General features: G+C 35.0%; 1 protein-coding gene and 1 pseudogene across 1 annotated transcript; both read right to left on the bottom strand.

Moving 5' to 3' along the window:
- Positions 1 to 1,365: 1,365 nt before the first annotated feature.
- On the bottom strand, positions 1,366 to 3,255 carry LOC118734492 (the record flags this gene model as incomplete). The annotated part of the gene is made up of 6 exons (XM_036464210.1): positions 1,366 to 1,946; positions 2,021 to 2,200; positions 2,266 to 2,551; positions 2,634 to 2,827; positions 2,919 to 3,101; positions 3,187 to 3,255. Coding segments are annotated over 6 exons (1,131 nt in total), but the record flags the coding sequence as incomplete, so codon positions are not given.
- An 8,915-nt stretch (positions 3,256 to 12,170) lies between these two features.
- Positions 12,171 to 12,817, bottom strand: LOC118734491 (annotated as a pseudogene).
- Positions 12,818 to 20,154: the final 7,337 nt, after the last annotated feature.

The raw sequence follows: 20,154 nt of genomic DNA, 5'->3' as shown, positions 1-20,154 counted from the left end.
TGTTGGCAATTGTTACAAATTTTAACTAAAGCTGTATTTATACGGGTCGCTTTCTGTCGACGGCGAAAGCGACCAGCCGAAATTCTTAAGCTGCGTTTACACGGGTCGATATTCCTGTCGATTTTTGTCGTTCAACTAAAATCGACCCGTGCAAATAGCAATTCAACCGTAAAATTGAAATGTTTTGGCTAGTCGATTTATCAGCGATTTTCCAGTCGACAAAAATCGGTTGTATTGCTATTTACATCGGTCCGTGTAAAGGCAGCTTAAGGTAACGTAAATAGGTATTTGTTAAGAAGTCTTTGCTTAGTTGTCGCAAAGTAAATTTCGGTAATTTTTCTTTTAAATTCTCTAAGCGTGCCAACTACACGGAGCCAAAAGTACAATGATTTTTACAACCAAGTTATTGTTTGATTTTTTTCATGGTAAATACACCGAATGTAAGAAATGCCATTCAAGTTAAACATTTCAAAACACATTTGTATGTCTGGCTGTAGCTAAACGTGCAGATATGCTTGCTTTGATTTGTTTAGCTTCCAGCAGATTCGGGTTTCGAATGTCGTCATAGGCGGCATGTAATCTGTTTTTTCTTAATTACATTATTTAATATTTTACAGAATGGCTGTGGCTGAGTATGCCGAGATGCTTGCTGTTAATTTCTGACTTTCAGAATGTCCGAATATAATAAAATGATGATACAAATTTAAATTTTGTATCTCCGAATTATGAAAACGCATCTGTGAAGTGCAGAGCATAAGCGTATTCAAACGAAAATATCGGCCACCATGGCATTGTTAGGTTAGTTTAGGTTGCAGTGGCTGCTGGTGGACACACCGGCACACTTAGATCCATCATTGGACCCGTTGTGGTACCAAACGGGATCTCTCTGCCATCACGTTGAGTGATCTGCGGCAGCTCACTACTGTTTCCGAGTTGCATGTGACAGAATCCAGAACGTTTAAAGCCACTTGGCTGTCATTGCGCCCTACTATTCATGTCCTTAAACACTCGGTAGTCTCCTCTATGGCCGCGATCTCGGCTTTAAATGCTCTAGAGTGGCCCGAAAGGCGGAATGACTTCTGTACTCCTAGTTGTTCCGAGTACACTCCACCTCCGATTCTGTTATCCAGTTTGGATCCGTCAGTGTAGAACTGAATAGAATCCGCTGGTCCCGGAACGCCTTGGTTTCATTGTTCCCTGCTACGGATTGTTACCTTATACCCCCTGTCAAAGGTCGTTGCCTGCACGCAATAATCCGTTATTTCCGGCAGACTAGGCCCTTCTAGAATTAAGCTATGACCGCATTGATTTGCTTTCCAGCTGGATAGGTTCCGCGCTCTGACGGCTGCGCGGGCTGCAGTTTGCTTCGCCATAATATTTATGGGCAGTATGTTTAACATCATATTCAACGCTCCAATGGATGTTGGTTGGGATCGAGCCACTCATTTCAAACTTCTCGTACCATTTGGAGGCGAGTCATTCATAAAGATTTCCAAGTCCTACACCAGTTTGTTGCCCTTCTTATTCATAGTCGGCAGCCAACTGAGGTTCCATAGCCTCCCCAAAAACTCATCGCTGCACTTGAAACTCCCACCATTTGGAGACCCACCCGTTCAGAGATTTTTGACTCAATATGAACCCACCTCTGCTAAACGCTGTAAAAAGACTTTTTTTGCTTGGATTCTCAACTGTCCGTATTTACTTAAATCACTCGTATAGACTCATATCTATTTAGATTGCCTATTTTTAAAAAGTTTTCCACCGCCTTCAAGGTGTTTTAACCCAATAATTGTGAGAAAAATATGCAAACCGCCAGCACTAAGTCCCATTAGACCAGCAATAATGGTTAATAACTGCGCAGGATTTCCACAGCCCGTGATTGAAGCAAATGCAAATATAGCTGATAAAATGCATAGAGTTGCCATGACAATATTATAGACAACAGCCTAGATGAGATTGAGAAATTGATGAAATTGATGAAAATTTAAAATTAAGGACGCATAAATCGGCGTTAGCTTACAATGGATGCATAAAAGTGTGCCGCACTCTTGAAGCCACCAATCGCGAAAACCAAGTCAGCTGTGATTGGTGGAGCAATGCAATTCATTGACAACCAAATGCGTGTAGAATTCTCACGCCCCAAAACGCAGAGCGAAAATGTATAAAAGAAGAGTAATAGGAATCCAGTTAACTCGATCGCCTGGGAAAGAAACGAGTTTCTGAGTCTGGCAGAATTTAAAAAAAAAAAAACTTTAAAAAACTTACGCCGCAAGTGAGGTAAAGTATAACCGAAAGTATGCGTAAAGATTTTGGTATTTCGTTACTGGAAGCCGTTTCTTGGCGCTTTTTGTCACTCCGTTTATCGTGCTTTTTAACATCGCTGCTCTCAAGCTTGCCATCATCTTTTTTAACAGCTTTTTTGTCCGCTTTCTTTGCATCTTTTTGTCCACTCCTTGTGCTGGCCAACTGAGACTCCTCTACTTCTTTGACCTTTTTCTTAGGGCCACTCGCTTTTTTCGCGCCTTTACGTCGATGTCGATGCTTAAAGTACCTGATAGGGGCGCAAACACATACATATGTACATGAGTAGCAGCCAGCTGGAAGTAAGAAGGGCTTCCACTCTGTATACTCACCTCTCCGATTTTGGTAATCGTTGGTTGCACATAAGTGCATTTATCAAATGAAAAACACCAGAGCAAACGGTGAACGCACCAGCTATCACCAATATGAATTGTGCATAATAGCCGCAGAAAACGAGTAATACCAGCATAAGGCCTACCCCGATAAGAATGCATAAGCCACCAGCTATGAAATTAAACATGACACCCTGTTGGTTGAAAAACAAAGAGATGGGCGGAAATGCATTTTAGCGCAAATGTTCGGTATATCAATCACACACACACACATAGTCACCGTACCAGCGGATCAGTGCCCAAAGTGTGCAGCTTACGCGAAAGTGTGAGATAAAGCAAATCCGGTATGAAGGCAGAAAATATGAATAAAAGGAATATGAATACAGGACCGCTGACTTCATTGCCCAGCACACAATTGGAGAAGAGTGTGCAATAAATAACTGCGGTTATGGCGCTAGCCTCCAGAAGCTTGAATGACGAGCGCGAAGAGGTGCAAACCGATACATACATATATGAAGATTATTTATGCGATTACGTTTTAAAACAAACTTACAACATTTAGAAGAAAGAAAAATGTACACTTTTTGCGTTTCTTTTTATTTGCGTCCATTTGGCCGTCTACAAGGTTTTCAGTTCAGGCAAGTTTGGAATTACACTTACTAACGTGAATGCAAAGATTCCAAACAAAAACTATATTTACGGCCCCAGATACAGATGTAAAACAGCGCTGAAGGAAAAAAACTAAAACTAAAAAAGCAATTTGTGTTTTTACATCTTGTGTCTTGATTTTTTCCACCTTTTACATACTCGTCCATTGCTTTCTTTGTTTATATCAAATCTTTCGTATAACTCTTTGTTTATATTTTCGCATGAATCAATCATATTATTTGGTATATATATATGTCTGTATTTATATCCTTGATACAATTATGAAATAATGATGTTCATGAATCATGATCGCATATGTCCATAGAAGCTTTATCTGAAGCGCATAGTAAATGGAAATGCATACATACATACATACCACCTAGGCCCCCATAGGTCCCTAGGGATCCCTTAGAAACATTGCCAAAAATCACAATTTTCACTTGCGCTTTTTTCGCTTAAAAAAGGCTGAATATTCATTAGCACAAGAAACACAGAAAGGTGGTCAGTAGCCCGTTTCTGTAACTTTTCTCTACCGATTATTTCTCCACTGGTAGAGAAAATACGTCACTCTCACCTACTAATTAGCAGTAGAGAACAGGGCGGCGAATTCATATCTCAATTCGCCTTGGTAGAGAATTGTTACAGAAACGAGCTACAGGTGTGGCATTTTTGTTAATGACGGTTCATGGCCTCTCCAAAAAGGTGGTTCGAAGAGCCACGCCCACTCCCTCTTTGACCACCGCCCCCCTTTAAGGACCGACCTTATAGGAACGTTTCCCCATATTTTATACATATTTTTAAATAAATAACCAAAATCGTTATCCAACAAAGCCTCCCGAATACCTATTCGTCACCGGGAGTAAAGGTGGCCTTGCTTTGCCGTTCGCTGTTTCCCCTTCCTTTTCTTCCGATCACCGAAAGGTCTCATCTGAGCAGGTGATCAACCAAAAAACTGTGTAATAGATAATGCAAACAGAGCCTCGGGTCCCTGTACGGGCATAAGCGCTGCCGTCGGGCGTGGCAATAAAACCAAGTTCACAGTCCTGGTAATTGCTTTGACTGCACCGAAAGGGTCTAAACGACACAACACAAATCTTCTTAGGTCAGCTACACGTTCGGAGGGTAGGTCTGGACTCGCTGTGGGTAAGTCTTCCTCTGAATACACCGGTAAGAGCAAACCCTTCGAGAGAAGTTCTAAACCGGTGAAAGGTACGCAGGTGGCCCGTCTCCCCAGGCCCGACCCGGGCATGCCTCAAAAACAGTCTAAGGAAGAGGGCCCGAAATTCTTCATCTCTTTCACATTGCTTAATTCCTGTCTTAATTCCTGATAATGAGCTGACGGTGGAGCAGAGAACCAAGTTAGAATTGGCAAGGCGACTCTCGCCGCTCGTCAAAAGTGCCTAGTAAGTAATAGCGGCCTGTTTCACAACACCAAGCCGAGAGGATTGACCTCAAAAGACAACGATATTTGGAGAATACCTCGACTGAATGCAAGAGGTACAGAACTCTTAACAACATCTATTCTAGCTTCCAGAGACCTTACGAAGCTCAGAAGCGGGATTACGTTAAGCATGACACTATACAACTATGATCGTAAATTCTGACCCTGGTTGCCGCTTGCTTTTTGCAGTTGTAAATGCTATATTCTTGGCTACCAGGTCGGCTGCATAGATTAGTATTGGCTTAATGATAGCTGTGAATATTCAATGTGAAATGGCAGGTGAAAGCCCCCAAGTGCAGCCCCACATCTTCTTAGGTTCATGTATACAGTGCTGGTGAAGACTTCCTCATTCGCTTCTTCACATAAAAATTTCCACGACAGTTTGCAGTCCACTACGATTCCAAGGTACTTCGTGTTTGGCTTTGGTTGAAAAGTGGTATCTCCCAATTTGGGCTCATTCCAAGCAGAGATCTTGTATTTTCCATTGAATAATAGTAAATCAGTCTTCTTTAGCGTTAACGCTCCATAATAGCTTTCAGCTGGTTCGCCAGTGAGCTAAAATTCATTAGGCATTTGCCACTTATGATAACTAAAACGCCATCTGCATAAACTGTTAGCATGGCTGCTGTTCCTTCTTTATCCACAATTTTCCTGGTGTTCTAATTTTACTTTTTGCATATTTAAATATCTCAAAAACTAAGATAGTTACAAAAAGATCTACATTTATAAAATGCATATTACAATTTAAAAACTCGCAAAAGCAAGGAGTTGGCTAAACTTAGTACAAAATACCCCAAACTGATGTTAAGAGGTAATATAATTTCTAAGGTGTTTTGTTAAAGATGTGAATTTTTTAACTATGAAAAAAATTGCAAACTCTAAATTAAAAATAAATTTTAGGTTAAAAGATATCGAGCCCTAACCGCCAAAATAACGTAGGCGGCACTTTTTTCAAAATTTTCTTTTTGATGCAGAAATATTCCTAGAGCATCTAGATGCATTTCTGCATCAAAAAGAAAATTTTGAAAAAAATGTCGCTTACGTTATTTTGGCGGTTAGGGCTCGATATTGTTTAAAATTACTTTATTTAAAATATAGGAAAAAATTAGTTTCTTTAAAAAAGCAACACTTTCTTGAAAATCTTCTTCTAAGATCGGTGGCAGGTATTGTATAAAAAATTTTGTCAAATTTACTTAACTTTTGCTTTTACTTATTTTTTGTTTACAAATTCTAGACATTTTTTATTTTTTTTAATGGTATTGTATCGTTTTAGGCATGATAAAAATATAGTAAGGTAGAACCGCTGAGAGTCACTTTTAAAATTCTTGACGTTTCCAAACAATTTAATTTTTAAATTTACTCACAAACTCACACACACATTTTCATTTTCAATCTCAAGCAACAACAATTTCGAACAATTTCATTTATTTCTTTTCACTTTTATATGATTTTAAAATGTTGGCAAACTTCAAAAAAAAATCATGGCCGACAAATTGAGAGAACGGTTCTATCTTGCTATGTTTTTATCAAGGTTTTAGGCATGATACAAAAAAGAAGGTAGTTCCATTGTCTCTTTTTCGTCGCCATATTAACAACCTGACAATTAAGCAGATTGTGACATTTCGTGCTACCATACCCAATATCTAAAATCCTTCAAATTTTCTTATTAATTTTTTGTCGATTTAAAAATATTTTGTTCTTAAGCATAGCATAATAAGAAATAAACAAGAAATAAGTGTTAAATTCCACAACATTTCCTTGAAACATTTTTGCAACATTAAGCTAGCAACACAATTTTCATGACATTTTTAAATACACATGTACATTTTAAATTGTGTGAAAGCTGACAGTTTATAGAATTCAGTAGCGACGAAAACAAAGGGGGGTTAAGTGGTTAAACCTTACCTAAGCCGATCATAAAACTTGCGACGCAATTTCAGCTTATGCTTATGGGTCTTGGCGAGAATGTAATCCCTGAAGGTTTAGCTTAAAATGGTTCTCGGGATACACCCTGTGATCATGTTACTTTCCAGAAGGTGTCGCGCCCGTTTTCCTGTACATATTTCCGTTGGAAAAATAAATGCTTCCAGAGGTATCTATGCGTCACAAGAATTTTAGTTTATTTGGTTTATACCGCTAGCTTTCAATGGCTTCGAGATCGTTTTCATATACCCCCATTTTTCATAGGTTTGGGATTGATTTCATTTACCTCTATTCCAAGTTCTACGGTGGCACGCCTCATTTTCCAATAAATCCATACATATATCCATACAAAGTTCCAGGACTCTACCACAAATAATTCCAGAGATATGCACTATGAAAAATTCGATTTGTATGGGAGGTCCCACACGCCCTTTAGATATCGGGTTTGTTTTAGCCTATAACCATTCTTGGAAAATTTGTGTCCGAAATTTCCAAAAAATCGGTACAGCCGGTATGAGCATTGCGACTCCTCAAGCGAAATGAACTAATGATTGCAAGAAATGAAATCAAACGTCATAGTTGACCCAAAAAGAATATTAGACTTCATTCTCTCAACTTCTCAGAATGTAGAAAAGCTAAGAAATATATAATAAGATAGGATATATTAAAACAGCCTCCAAAAATTTACTAAAGACGCCCCTGGACTACACAAATCAGTTTGATTGAAAATTTATTTGTATCTATTTATTTTATACTTCAATTTTGGGTGTGTCAAAATTTCATGTGAAAACAATATGCGTTGCTGGAAAAGTTTTAGGCCCATGGGTCCTAAAGTAAATTCCATTTGCTGTTAAATGGACAAAGAAAATATGTATTAAATAACACATCGAAATGTGTAATTTCAGCGTCTGAATTACATCAGAATCATCGTATCTGAAATAATAAGATGACATGAGGACACTAAAAAAATTTTAAAATATGTTCACTAAAATTGTATTAATATTAAAATAATGATTTGGCAAGTTATTATCGAATTTAATGTAAAATTTAAACGTTTTTAAGACAAGATATTGATTATTTTTAAAAGGTATATATTAATAAAACTATTTTCTTTATAATCCCAAATTTAGGATATAAAATCTCCCACACCAAAAAACTTACAATTGGGTAACGCCGCTTCGATTTTTTTACAATTGAGCAATTGTCAAAAATCTGCTTTTTAATCAAAAAATTGTTTATTGAAACTACCTTCTTTTTTGTATCATGGTTTTAGGTATTATATAAAAAATTGAGCCAAATTTATTAGACTTTTGCTTTTATGATTTTTGTATATTTAAAAATTCTAGACATTTTTTATTTTTAGATTTTTACATAATTTTTTATTGCCCTAAATATTCCCTTTAAAATTATCAGAAGCATTTTTCTCACTATACTAGTTTTTCAGATAATCAAAAATTAACTTGCAAGCCCCGGAAATTGTGGAATTTAGGTTTTGCAAAGCATACGAAAAGAAAAAAAAATATATTTTTCACATACAGATTTTTTTATAAAAAAAAATTAATTTTTAAAAATATGCCATCTCAAAAAAAATTTAAAAAATCACAATGGTAGCTCTGAGTATTGCGCAATATTTATCTAAGTATAGTATAATACTATGTCTCCATTGAGAGATTTATCCATTAAGATTTAATAAATCCAGTTGCTAAATCACAACCGTTTCCATTACCATTACGAGATATGTTTGACGTTCACATTTTTAAATATTTGACGTTTGCTTATGTATGATTTTACAAATACAGTTGCGGACATTGATATACAGACAGATAAAAGGAAGGTACCAAGCGGAATTTCATTATATGAATTCTGAATATTATTGGCTTCTTATTCGTGGTAAATATGTATGTATAATATATAGTTTGGAAAGTGTAAAGAATGGTACCATATTCCGAATCATTTTCCCGAATTTAAGAAAAATCAAAACGGTAAAAAACATTTGCGGAAAGAAAAATTTTTGTAGAACTCTCTTATTCATAGGAGGGAACCGAAAACCCAATCGTGGGCCTTTGGCATATCATGAATACGAACTGAGTTCTAGAGGATGTTCGGTGCAATGTTATCGAAGCAGAACCATTACCGAAATTTATAAATTTTTTGTCGCAGCGCGTAAATAACTTATAGAAAGCGGAGAAGACTGCATGATATTACTATAAAACATTTCTTCTAAATTTTTAGTTTTAAAAATAACATTTTCTTAATTTATTACAACCAAAGTTATGTAAATATGTATTACTAATTTTCCTCCCAAACTAACAAAAATATAAAATTACCTAAAAATACGAGAATTCATGTTTTTATGATAGGCTAGATTTCAATGTCCTCAACTGTATATTGAAAACACAAATGTCATTTGACTTATGGCATGTGAATTTGTGGTTGCCACATCCAACAAATTGTAGTTATTGATCAATATTATTGAAGATTTGACGAAGATTTAAGTTAAATCTACTACCTTTCGAGATTTAATTTTATATGATAAATCTCAAAAGATTTAACGTCAAATCTCGTCAGAGGGCTAAATCTTCATTAAATCTCACAATGGAGACATAGTATTATGGGGTGCACTCAACAATAATTTGATATATGAATTTTTGTTTACACCGAAGTTGGGTAAAATGAGAAACTAACAAATTTTCAAATTTTAAGTATGTAGTATTTGTAGCCCATTAAATTTTAGTATAATAAAATGCAAGTTTTAAGCAAAATTGCGTTCATTTTTAATATTTTTTATGCTGACGGCTTTTTGCACTTTTTTCTTATGGAAGAAAATGCGCATGGTTTTGCAATCCCTTAAAACTTGCTCTTTATTATATTAAAATTTAATGGGCTACAAAACTGGATACTCCAAAAAATTCTAAAACAAATTTAAATTTGTAAATTCTTCTCAGATAGGGCGTTTTCGAACTGGCTGCCGACATATGTAAGTCGATTTTACACTCAGCCATCGATATGGAAATTTTATCAGAGTGCAAAATTTTAAGGAAAGAGCACGCAATATGCAAGTGAAGATGCCCTGGCGCAGGGCAGAATAAATTCAACATTATTTCGAGAAAAGAAAACGCTATTAATGTTAGCCGTCATCCTCATTAGTTGCACTAAAAAATTGGTCGCCACCTTCAATAGATATATACATATGTATATATTTAATGTATGTATGTAGAGAGTATCTATTCAAATGAATGTATGTATGTACATTTGTATATAAATTTAGTAATCATCTACATTACTTATTGCAAAAATTTTGTCATCATCTTCAATATTTATGACCGCAAAAGCCATAAGCGTTATATGCAAACCTGCAGCAATGATACCAAATACGCCAGCTTCTAAAGCTAATGACTGAGCAGGATTTCCGCAGCATGTGAGTGCGATGAAAGCAAATATTGCTGATATAATGCATAGGAAAGCCGTAAATATGTTGTAGGCACCTCCCTACATATGTATGTACATAGATAGAAACAATAACTAAATCAATGGCGACGTATACATATATACACGCAGTGAGGAACGTACTAGGGGCGCATAAAAATGAGTCACAAAGAAGAAACCACCAACAGCGAAGATTAAGTCCGGTACAATCGGGGGGAAAATCAAAATCAATGACCACCAAATGCGTGTAGAATTCTCACGAGCCGTTACGCAGAGCGAAGGTATAAACTCGATGAGGCATATGAAGCCGATTAATTCGAACACCTATATAATAAAGAACGTTTTTATAATTTATTAACTGGCCAGAGAAATATGTAGATTGATCGAAATTTACTTCACACAACTTACGCCGCAAATGCAATAAAGTATCATTGATGTTAAACGTACAGCAATCGGTGAACAGCCATTGATTGCCATTATATGTATTTATGTATTTGTAAACAAAATAAATTTGTAGCGATTGAGAATGATTTGATAAACAATTCTATTTGAAAAGACATAACGGACAGAAACAGTTACAAAATTTTAGACTTCATTTCGGCATGGAAAGCACAGAAGGTTAAAAAACTTAATTTTTAAAAAGTATCGGCACAGCAAATGTTTCACAATATATGCAATAATTTTTTTCCAATATTTTTCCGCCAATTTTTTATAAAAATATGGTTCATTCTACAACAAAAAACATAATTCCTAACCTTTGTGCAAAACTTACGAAAATTCAGCTAATTTTCATGCAAATTTTCCACTTTTTAATCAGATATTTTGGAATTTTTTTGAGTATGCAGATTTATAGCCCAATCAATTTTATTCTAATAAATAATTATCGTTTATTTTTGGCAATTTTTTTTCACGTAGTCTCTTCCATACAAAAAAATGTATTCGAAGATACTTTATATCGAAAAAATGCAAAACACCTTCAACAAAAAAAATTCCAAAAAATCAATGCGATTTTTGACTAACTCAGAAGTTGCAGTTTTTTTTACTAGATTAACTGATTAAAAAGTAGAAAATTTGCATGAAAATTTGCTGAATTTTCGCGAGTTTTGCACAAAGTTTAGGAATTATATTTTTATGTTTTTTGTTGTAGAATGAACCATATTTTTATATAAAATTGGCGGAAAAATATTAGAAAAAAAATTGTTGCATATATTGTGAAAAATTTGTTGTGCCAATACCGGCTGTGTATTTCGTATAAGTCAACTGAAAGAATATATCCAAATGGATTTGGGTCCAGTCTCATTAGCGATTAGTCCAAATGCTTGAAAGTAGTAGGTACTACTAAAGAATGAGAAAATTTTGATAATCACAGGAATCTGTTGGTGAATAATTAAATTAAACTGAAGGGAAAAGTATTATCTCTTCCTCAATTCAGCGACGATTATCGAGGTGAATGGGCGAACGGTTGGGCTAGCCTCGATATACATATGTATTTACCTGACAAATGACAGGCCGGTTCCGACATCGACGATGACGCAGCTACATTGTAGATCGCTGAGGCGCCCCGTTGGTTTTGGGAGGTTGTTAGAAACCTCCCACTTAAACTATCGTGTGGAAGTTGTGGAAACCCAGAATTTGCTTATGCCTACCTCGGCTATATCGGTTAGGTCTTCAAAGAATCCTGAACCCATAAACTTTCATCTTCTACTGCAAAGTGCGTGGCATTCGCATAACAGGTGCCGCAAGGTTTCTGGCTATTCTTTATTTCTCCATCTTCTGCCGAAGTCGTTTTGGGGGACCCCTAACCTCTCCGTGCCTTCCGTTGGCAACATGGCCTGTTAGCAGACACCATAGCTGCGGCTAGGTCCCTCCGCTCAGCAAGAGGAAATCCTTCGACCACTTTTTGTCCCATTTTGGACAAGTAAACTGCGTATTGTTGATAACAAGTTTGGTAGTAAGGTACAAAAAGGTTCGGGAAAGTGAATAATATGGCCGTCTGTCTTGATTTGAGGTTATATATATATGAATGCATTGTAGAAATAATAATGCTCTTATTTTATTTGAAAAAAAAAACTTAAAACACCAGTCATGACAGGTTTCCGCTAAAATGTTTTCCTAAACAAAACTTCACCTTCATCGAGATTTTCTTTGACAAATATAATGAATACCAGATGAATTATGCCAGCCAAAAGGCTTAAGACGCCAGCTACGACCGCTTGTAATTGCGCTGGATTACCACAGCCAGTGTATGAGACAAATGCAAATATGGCCGATAAAATGCAAAAACAGCCCATCACAATATTATAGCAGCCACCCTGTATAAAAAAAAAAATTGACTTAAAGTGAAAGTTTTGCATGTCAATACAAATAAATAAATATAAAAAAAAAAAAAAAACAAAATAGAAAGTCAACTTACCAAGGGCGCATAAAAAGGATCCGATATTAGAATGCCCATAATGCAGTAAAATATATCCGGCAGAATTGGTACATACACAATCTGATGAAATTACTTGATTAAGGACTATGCAGCCGCCGATTTCCAACAACTGCAAACAAATTAAATAGTAAAACACCTTAAGAATTTATCCTGCAGACGAATGTGCTATGGTTTAAATACCCACGAAGCAGACAAAATAAACCAGAGCCGAGATGATGCATCTTTCTAGGTGCGTTAGCTGAAGCGGCATTGTACCACCGTAAATGCAATTCAAAATAAAGGTTTTCGTATGATAAATTCAATATGAAGTAATTTGTGAAAACAAAAAAAAAACGTGTGTCAATATATTTTTTCTGTTCCAAACTTGTTCTTGAAAGAAATTCCAGAAAATGGTCACACTGACAAAAAGAGTTAAGTTACATCAACTAAATATATACTTACATACAAGGCGAATTAATGCAAGGTGATAGCAAGAGTACAAAAACAAACATTTATTTATTTTTGAAAAAAAAAATAAAAATAAAAAATTTCAATTTGACACAACCCACCATGCAAAATATGAGAAATAGCCAACAATCGTCAATGGCAGCAAATTGGCGACTCACCGATTTATTGCCGTGGTGACAAATCGGCAACATCATTTCTTTCATGTAAATTTTGGAATAAATAAGTTATCAAAAATTCACAAACTTATAAATTTCGCGTCAACAGTATTATCAAAAAGCATCTAATTTATACCAAAGACAGGATTGAAACAAGTAAGAGCAGCGCTGTCTTCGGCTATGCCGAAGGCTTCATACCTTTCATGAACATCTGCAAATTTTACTTTGACAGATTACTGCTTTTGAATACATGTGCATACATTGATAGAGGAGTTACATACTTATATAAAAAATCGCATCTAAAAAATCAGAGGTATGGAAGATATACTTTATATGGCACCAATCTAAGTGATTTTCACTGCTATGTGATCGGTATGTAAACCGGTAACACAATTTATTGGGTTTAGTTTCCTACATAAAGGAGATATATGGCAAAAACTGGTATCTGAACAATCAGTGCTATAGGAGATAAAGCTTATACAGCATAGATTTTGATGATTTTCTCAGTAGACTTTGTATTATTATTTATAAAATATCTTACGAAATTTATCGGTTTTAGCTGTTCAAATAAAGAAGTTTTACAGTAAAATCCCATATCTGAACAATCAGATGTATGGAAGATATATGTTGTAGTCATCCGATCCTTGTTATTTTCACTGTAAGTATTCTGTTAATAATGAGAGAAAATGGTGCGAAGTTTCATGTTCCTAGCTGCATAAATGGAGGAGTTATGATAGAAGACCTCATATCTGAGCAATCAGTTGTATGGGGTCTGTAGGTTATAGTGACCCGATCTTTGTTATTTTCGCTGTAAGTCTTCTGTTGATAATGAGTGAAAACAGCGCGAAATTTCATGGTCCTAGCTACATAAATGGATGAATTATAACGAAAAATCTCATATCTGAACAATCAGTTGTATGGGAGCTATAGGTTATAGCTACCCGATCTTTTTAATTTTCACTGTAAGTTTTCTGTTGATATTTATTGAAAATAGTGCGGAATTTCATGTTCCTAGCTATATAAATGGAGGAGTTATAACGAAAAATTTTATATCTGAACAATCAGTTGTATGGGAGCTATAGGTTATAGTGACCCGATCTTTGTAATTTTCACTGTAAGTATTCTGCTGATAATGGGTGCAAGTACTGCAAAATTTCATGTTCGTAGCTGCATAAATGGAGAAGTTATAACGAAAAATCTCATATCTGAACAATCTGTTGTATGGGAGCTATATGTTATAGTGGTCCGATTCTGCCGGTTCCGACAAATGATTAATACATTATAAAAATACACCCACCTACCAAATTTGATACGGATATCTCGAAAACTGAGAGACTAGATTGCATACAAACAGACAGACAGACGGACAGACGGACAGACGGACAGACGGACAGACGGACATGGCTAAATCAACTCAGCTCGACGTTCTGATCATATAAGTATACATTTTAATGGGTCTATCTCTTTTTGTTCTGGTACTTACAAACATCGGACCAAAGTTATAATACCATTTCATGCTCATGAAAGGTATAAAAATAGGAAGCGCCATACCGAAAGAAGGAATTAATTTCCACTAGGCATTGAAATTACAGAAAATGTATGGCATTTAAAAAAATGCCATGTGGAAATGAACTTAGTGATTATTTTCTTAACGTAAGGACACGATTATTTTTCATTTTCATGTTTTGCATGGTGGGAAGAAGCCGTGAGGCGAAACACATACACAAAATCAGCTCACGGTGGGCAGGAAGCAAAGATAGGTTGCATAAAAATGTCGACAAAAACTGAAAGCAGGGTTGTATTTGTTGATATTTTTAGGTTAAGAATCCCTTTGAATTGAAATCCTAGCTGCTCCTGTTTTAAAGATATCCACATTTTACATAGTTATGATAGGACCGACTTTTGCGAAAGAGAAAAACATCCTTGTGAATTAAATATTCAACAATGTATGTGTGAGTAAATGTGTGTATATATATTATGTGAAAATATAAGTTTATGTAAGTTTTTAGCCGGTTTCAATCGTTTCCAAGGCGCACCACGTAGAGGCAACTTACTTTGCACCTCTTTGTTCTTTTTTTGGTTTTTTTGGTTTTCTTTTTTGTTTTTTTTTTCTTGCTTTATTTTTTTTATATTTGTTTTTTGTTTCCTTTTATTTTTTTTTGTTGGCTTACCATATAATATAGTCACGCATTTTAGTATTTAAATATTTTATTATTTAGTTAAGTTTTTATATATGCTGGAATGAAAATGTCATTACAGTTTTCTTCAGCCGACTCACAAAAGTTGGTTTATCAATCATATTTATTTTGAATCTTTCCCAGAATTTAATGAATTCCCTACGAACTGACTTCCCGGCCTGCTCGGACCATAATCCTAAACCATCGTTATTCAATAATGAAATAGATTGCTTTAAATGTTTATGGATAAAATGGATTTGGACAGTTTGAGAAATTCCAGTACTTTTCAAAGCTGTGCGGAGTTCGTTAAGATTTTTATCAAAATTACTAAGATCCGCTTGTTTTGCGGAAAACCATGTATTCACGATTTTGCTCATGGCTTTGAACGAGGCAATATATTTGGTATTGTTTTTACTGAGAGTTTCTTCCATACAAACTATGTTCGACATTTTTTTGTATGTGGAAGACACTGTCAGCAAAAAATAAATAATTGCAAAAAATCAACGAAATTTTCTGGTAACTTCAGACTTGCACTTTACTAATTGGCTCAAAAGCTACATTTTAAACATTTTTCTAAAAGATCTGATTAGAAATTGTGATCAGATGAAAGTGTCTCCGAGCCAATAATTTTGTACGGCACGGTACTTATAAGTAATCTAGGTTTCACGAAAAAAAAAAAAAAAACAAATACAAGGTGACATTAAAATATCAGTCATTTGTTTCGTTGCTCTGAGCTTGTTTCAAAACTTCTGGCTTTTGCTATAATTGTAAAACTCTGTGCATGTCATTTTAACGTATTTAGGTACATACCCCCCAGTAAATTCCCCCAGTAAATTCATAAAATTTTTCTTAATATTACAACGCCTTTTTCTCTCAGCGTAGTCATTTTTAAGCAAAATTTGTGCAATCAAATCGAAAACCGGGACACTTAAATGAAACCCGGGACATTTTAAGGTTGGACCGGGACACCGGGACAAATAGTCTAAAACCGGGACATATCTGGGAAAACCGGGACGTCTGGCAGCCCTACACACAAAGCGCATATTTTCATGCGATTTTCTTTATGATCGCATTTGTGTTCTGGATGTACAATAGTCATTATTTCCTGACAGAAGAGTACATAAATACCAAAATAAATCTCATACAAGCTTTGAATTTATTTACTTATTATGCGGAGTACCGTTGGCCTAAGTTAGAGCATTTTTATTTCTTGCACAAGCGCAGTGCGACTTGCCTGCGCTACTTGCTTATAGCAACAAACCTTTAATAAAAAATTACTACCGTATTATATAGCATACAATATTGTATACATACATACATATATTGCGATATTGAAAGTGTTTGTAATGAGAAAGTTCACGCTACAGAAAAAGGTAATTGTGGTGTTTTATCTAAGTTGTATACCGGTAGCGCCCAATAAATCTCGATCAATTATTCTTTCGGTAGGGAAAAATGAAAATGTTTCACATTGATTTGATCCGTTTTAGTGAGTTAGTGTATGAGATTTCTTTTCGTATAAATATGCTCTAATTATCGAGAAGTACGCCTTCCAAATATATCCTATCAGAAGTATATAAAATGTGGATATCTTTAAAACAGGAGCAGCTAGGATTTCAATTTAAGCGGATTCTTAACCTTAAGATATCAACAAATACAACCCTGCTTTCAGATTTTGTCGACATTTTTATGCAACCTATATTCGCTTCCTGCCCACCGTGAGCTGATCTAGTAACACCGCCTTATATAAAGGCGCCTTGGCAATCTGACGTTTGCTCTCGTTGCTTGAGCTCATTTGCTCATTTTCCAGGCCACTTACCTTTTCACCTTTACTCACCTTTTACCTTTCCTCTCATTCTTGTTTTGGTCTTTCTAAATGTGTTATTATTTAACCTTTTATTAGCAACGTTTTGTTAAATTAATATCATGTGCATACACTCAAGAAGCACTTGTTTCAGCCCCAACCATATCAGTTGCACCACTTCCGTTGCATCATTTCCGTGTGCAATTTCCGTTGAATTTGCCCATTTACTCCCAACCAACAAGCCGTCTCTAATGAAGTTTCACTTCAAAAACCTAGTGCAGATACATGGTACAATTATTCACAGGAATTGTCTTACCAGAGAGTTTTGCTCCACTTCGAAATTCGTGCTCCCTTATTTTCATTTTGACGCAGTTCAATGATGGCTCTTTTACTTTTATTTGGCTTTGCGAAAAAACGAGATAAAGTGAGTTATAAAATTTTAGAATTTGATTACTAAGCAATTGTTTATTTTTCGGCTTTTGCATATTAAATATGTTCTCTGCAAAAAAATACCTGTACATATGTATATGGTATATCGGGTATGGAAATATCCCTTTTCCCAAGCAGTAAATGGATTAGTGTGGGCAACAATGATGTTTTTCAAACAAGGCGGACCGGAATATGCGTTCTCTGTGAAGACAATACCTGTAATAATTGTACCATGGTGCAGATATGTAGATGTTTATAAAAGTATTATTTGAACCTGCTGGTAAACAAAATAATGGGTCTTTTGAATACATATTTGTATAAATTATTCAAAAACACAAAAACATTGCTGCGCCTTATATAAACTCCAATTAAAATGACGACCTAACACAGCAACAAACAATGTCCTGATCAGTTTGTTGTAAGCAGACCATGAGTATATATGAATGTACATTAGGGCGGGTAAATTTTTTTTCGAAATCGTTCCTAGCAGATTCGGATTCCACAACAAATTCTAAAAAAAAGTCCTTTGGACCATAGCTCTAAAATTAATTTCAAGCCTGCGCAATTTTAAAAGAAGATATCTTTAATTGATGGTAAGTTAATATGCAGATTTACGTTTACATACTAAAGTGTTACGAATGTTATTTTTTCTAATATATATATATATATATATATATATGTATGTTGAAAGCCGTTTTTTCTGTTCGCACATCTCGAGAACGGCTCCAGCGAATTTTTTTGAAATCTTGGACACCTACTGCGGACTTTCCAAGGATGGTTATAGACTGAAAAATATTTATATATATACAAAGAGGGCGTGGCACCTCACATACAAACCGAGTTTTACAAACTGCATATCTCTGGAAGTATTTGTGAAAGAGTACTGCAACCTGGTATGGGGATATATACCATACTCATGGAGAAAAATGGGAGCAATTGGAAAAAACCGTAGCACCTCCCATACAAACCGAATTTCATACTACATATCTCTGGAAAAGTTAATGAAGCTGGTATATGAAATGAATTGCATAATCATGGAGAAAATTGAGGGTTACTTGTCATGTAAAATTTTCCGCTGAATCTGGATATGTAGTCAAAATATAAAAACTGCAATAGTTTTTGAGATATAGCCTAATTTCGGTTTTTCGAGATGTGAAAAAGTGCACTCTTTTTTTAATTGTATATTTTCTCTTATATAGCTGGCGGATCTCAAATTTATTTCTACAGTAGCGAAGCAAATTAAATTTACTATGTTCTGCATGAACGATATTTTCCAAAAGGATTAGTAGTTTAGGAGCTAATCATTGATGCATCGAAAATTTTGCATAATTAAAAAATAATAATAATAAAAAAGTTACTTTCGGTAAAAATATCAACATGAAAGAACCTGTTACCTTTTGGATTCTTATACGTCACAGCAAGATTCTTCATTAATACAATAAGGCCCTGCTCATCTAAATTGAATAATAAACGTAGAAGTTCAAAGCAATTAAGTAGGGATACATACAAAAATTTTCTATACAAATTTATGATTTGTATATTATGGAGTACACACCTTTTACTACAATTTTGAATCGCTATATATCAGAAATGGTAATCTTTAATTTTTGTATTAAAAAATAACATTCGTAACACTTTAGTAAATACTAATCGGCTTATTAACTTAGCATCAATTAAAGATATCTTCTTTTAAAATTGCGCAGGCTCGAAATTGACTTTAGAGCTATGGTCTGGATGATTTTTTTTTCTTAGAATTTTATGAAGAGCCCGAATCTGCTAGGAACGATGTCGAAAAAAATCGATCCATACAAATTGACCCGCCCTAATGCACATATATCTCATCAACATTATCGAAGTTATTATTAGTGGCGAGTTATAATTAGCAAGTAAGTATTGTTTGTATTTAAAAATTGTATATTTTGAGCCTTCTTATCTCTGTTGTTATACTCGCATGAAAAAATAAGAAAATAAAAACAATAACTAATAATTGTGTGATGTGAAAATTTCACTTTAATTGGGTTAATTAAATGATAGTGTATTTAATTTTCAAAGCAAGTTACATCATTAATTAATGCAGCATAAGAGCAATGTAACAATTAAAAAAGTTTAATTGCGAGCGAAACCAACATTCGTATTCTTGGCATAGGTTATATAGAAAGAGAGCGATTTCAAAAATTTTCAACATGTTGCCTAGTAACACCACAAGAAATATACATACATACATACATGTGTAGCCAATTCGGAAGAAATCGGTTTTTCGGTTACTATAATCATGACCATAAACATTACAATTCCCAATACCATTAGCACTACCTTAACCATTACCGTTACCATAACCATTACCATTGTCATCATCATTACATTTCCCCTAACATTTACCTTACCATCACCGTTACCATTAGCGTTTCCATTAGCATTACCATTACCGTAACCGTTACCACTACCACTAACAATACCATTATTTTTTTCTCTGATTATTAGCATTACCATTACCACTCCCAGTCCCAATGACATTATCGTTACCGTAACCATAACAATTATACGCCATAACCACTGTTTTATACCATGTTCTGATCGACAAACGAAAACATGTTTTCGTTGCTAAAACTGGTTTTCGACCTAAAACTTGTATTTTCGTCC

The sequence above is a fragment of the Rhagoletis pomonella genome, unplaced genomic scaffold, assembly GCF_013731165.1.
Source record: "Rhagoletis pomonella isolate Grant_MI unplaced genomic scaffold, Rhpom_1.0 Rhpom_scaffold_00002, whole genome shotgun sequence".
Classification (NCBI taxonomy): Eukaryota; Metazoa; Arthropoda; class Insecta; order Diptera; family Tephritidae; genus Rhagoletis; species Rhagoletis pomonella.
This window is presented reverse-complemented; position numbering and strand designations above follow the sequence as displayed.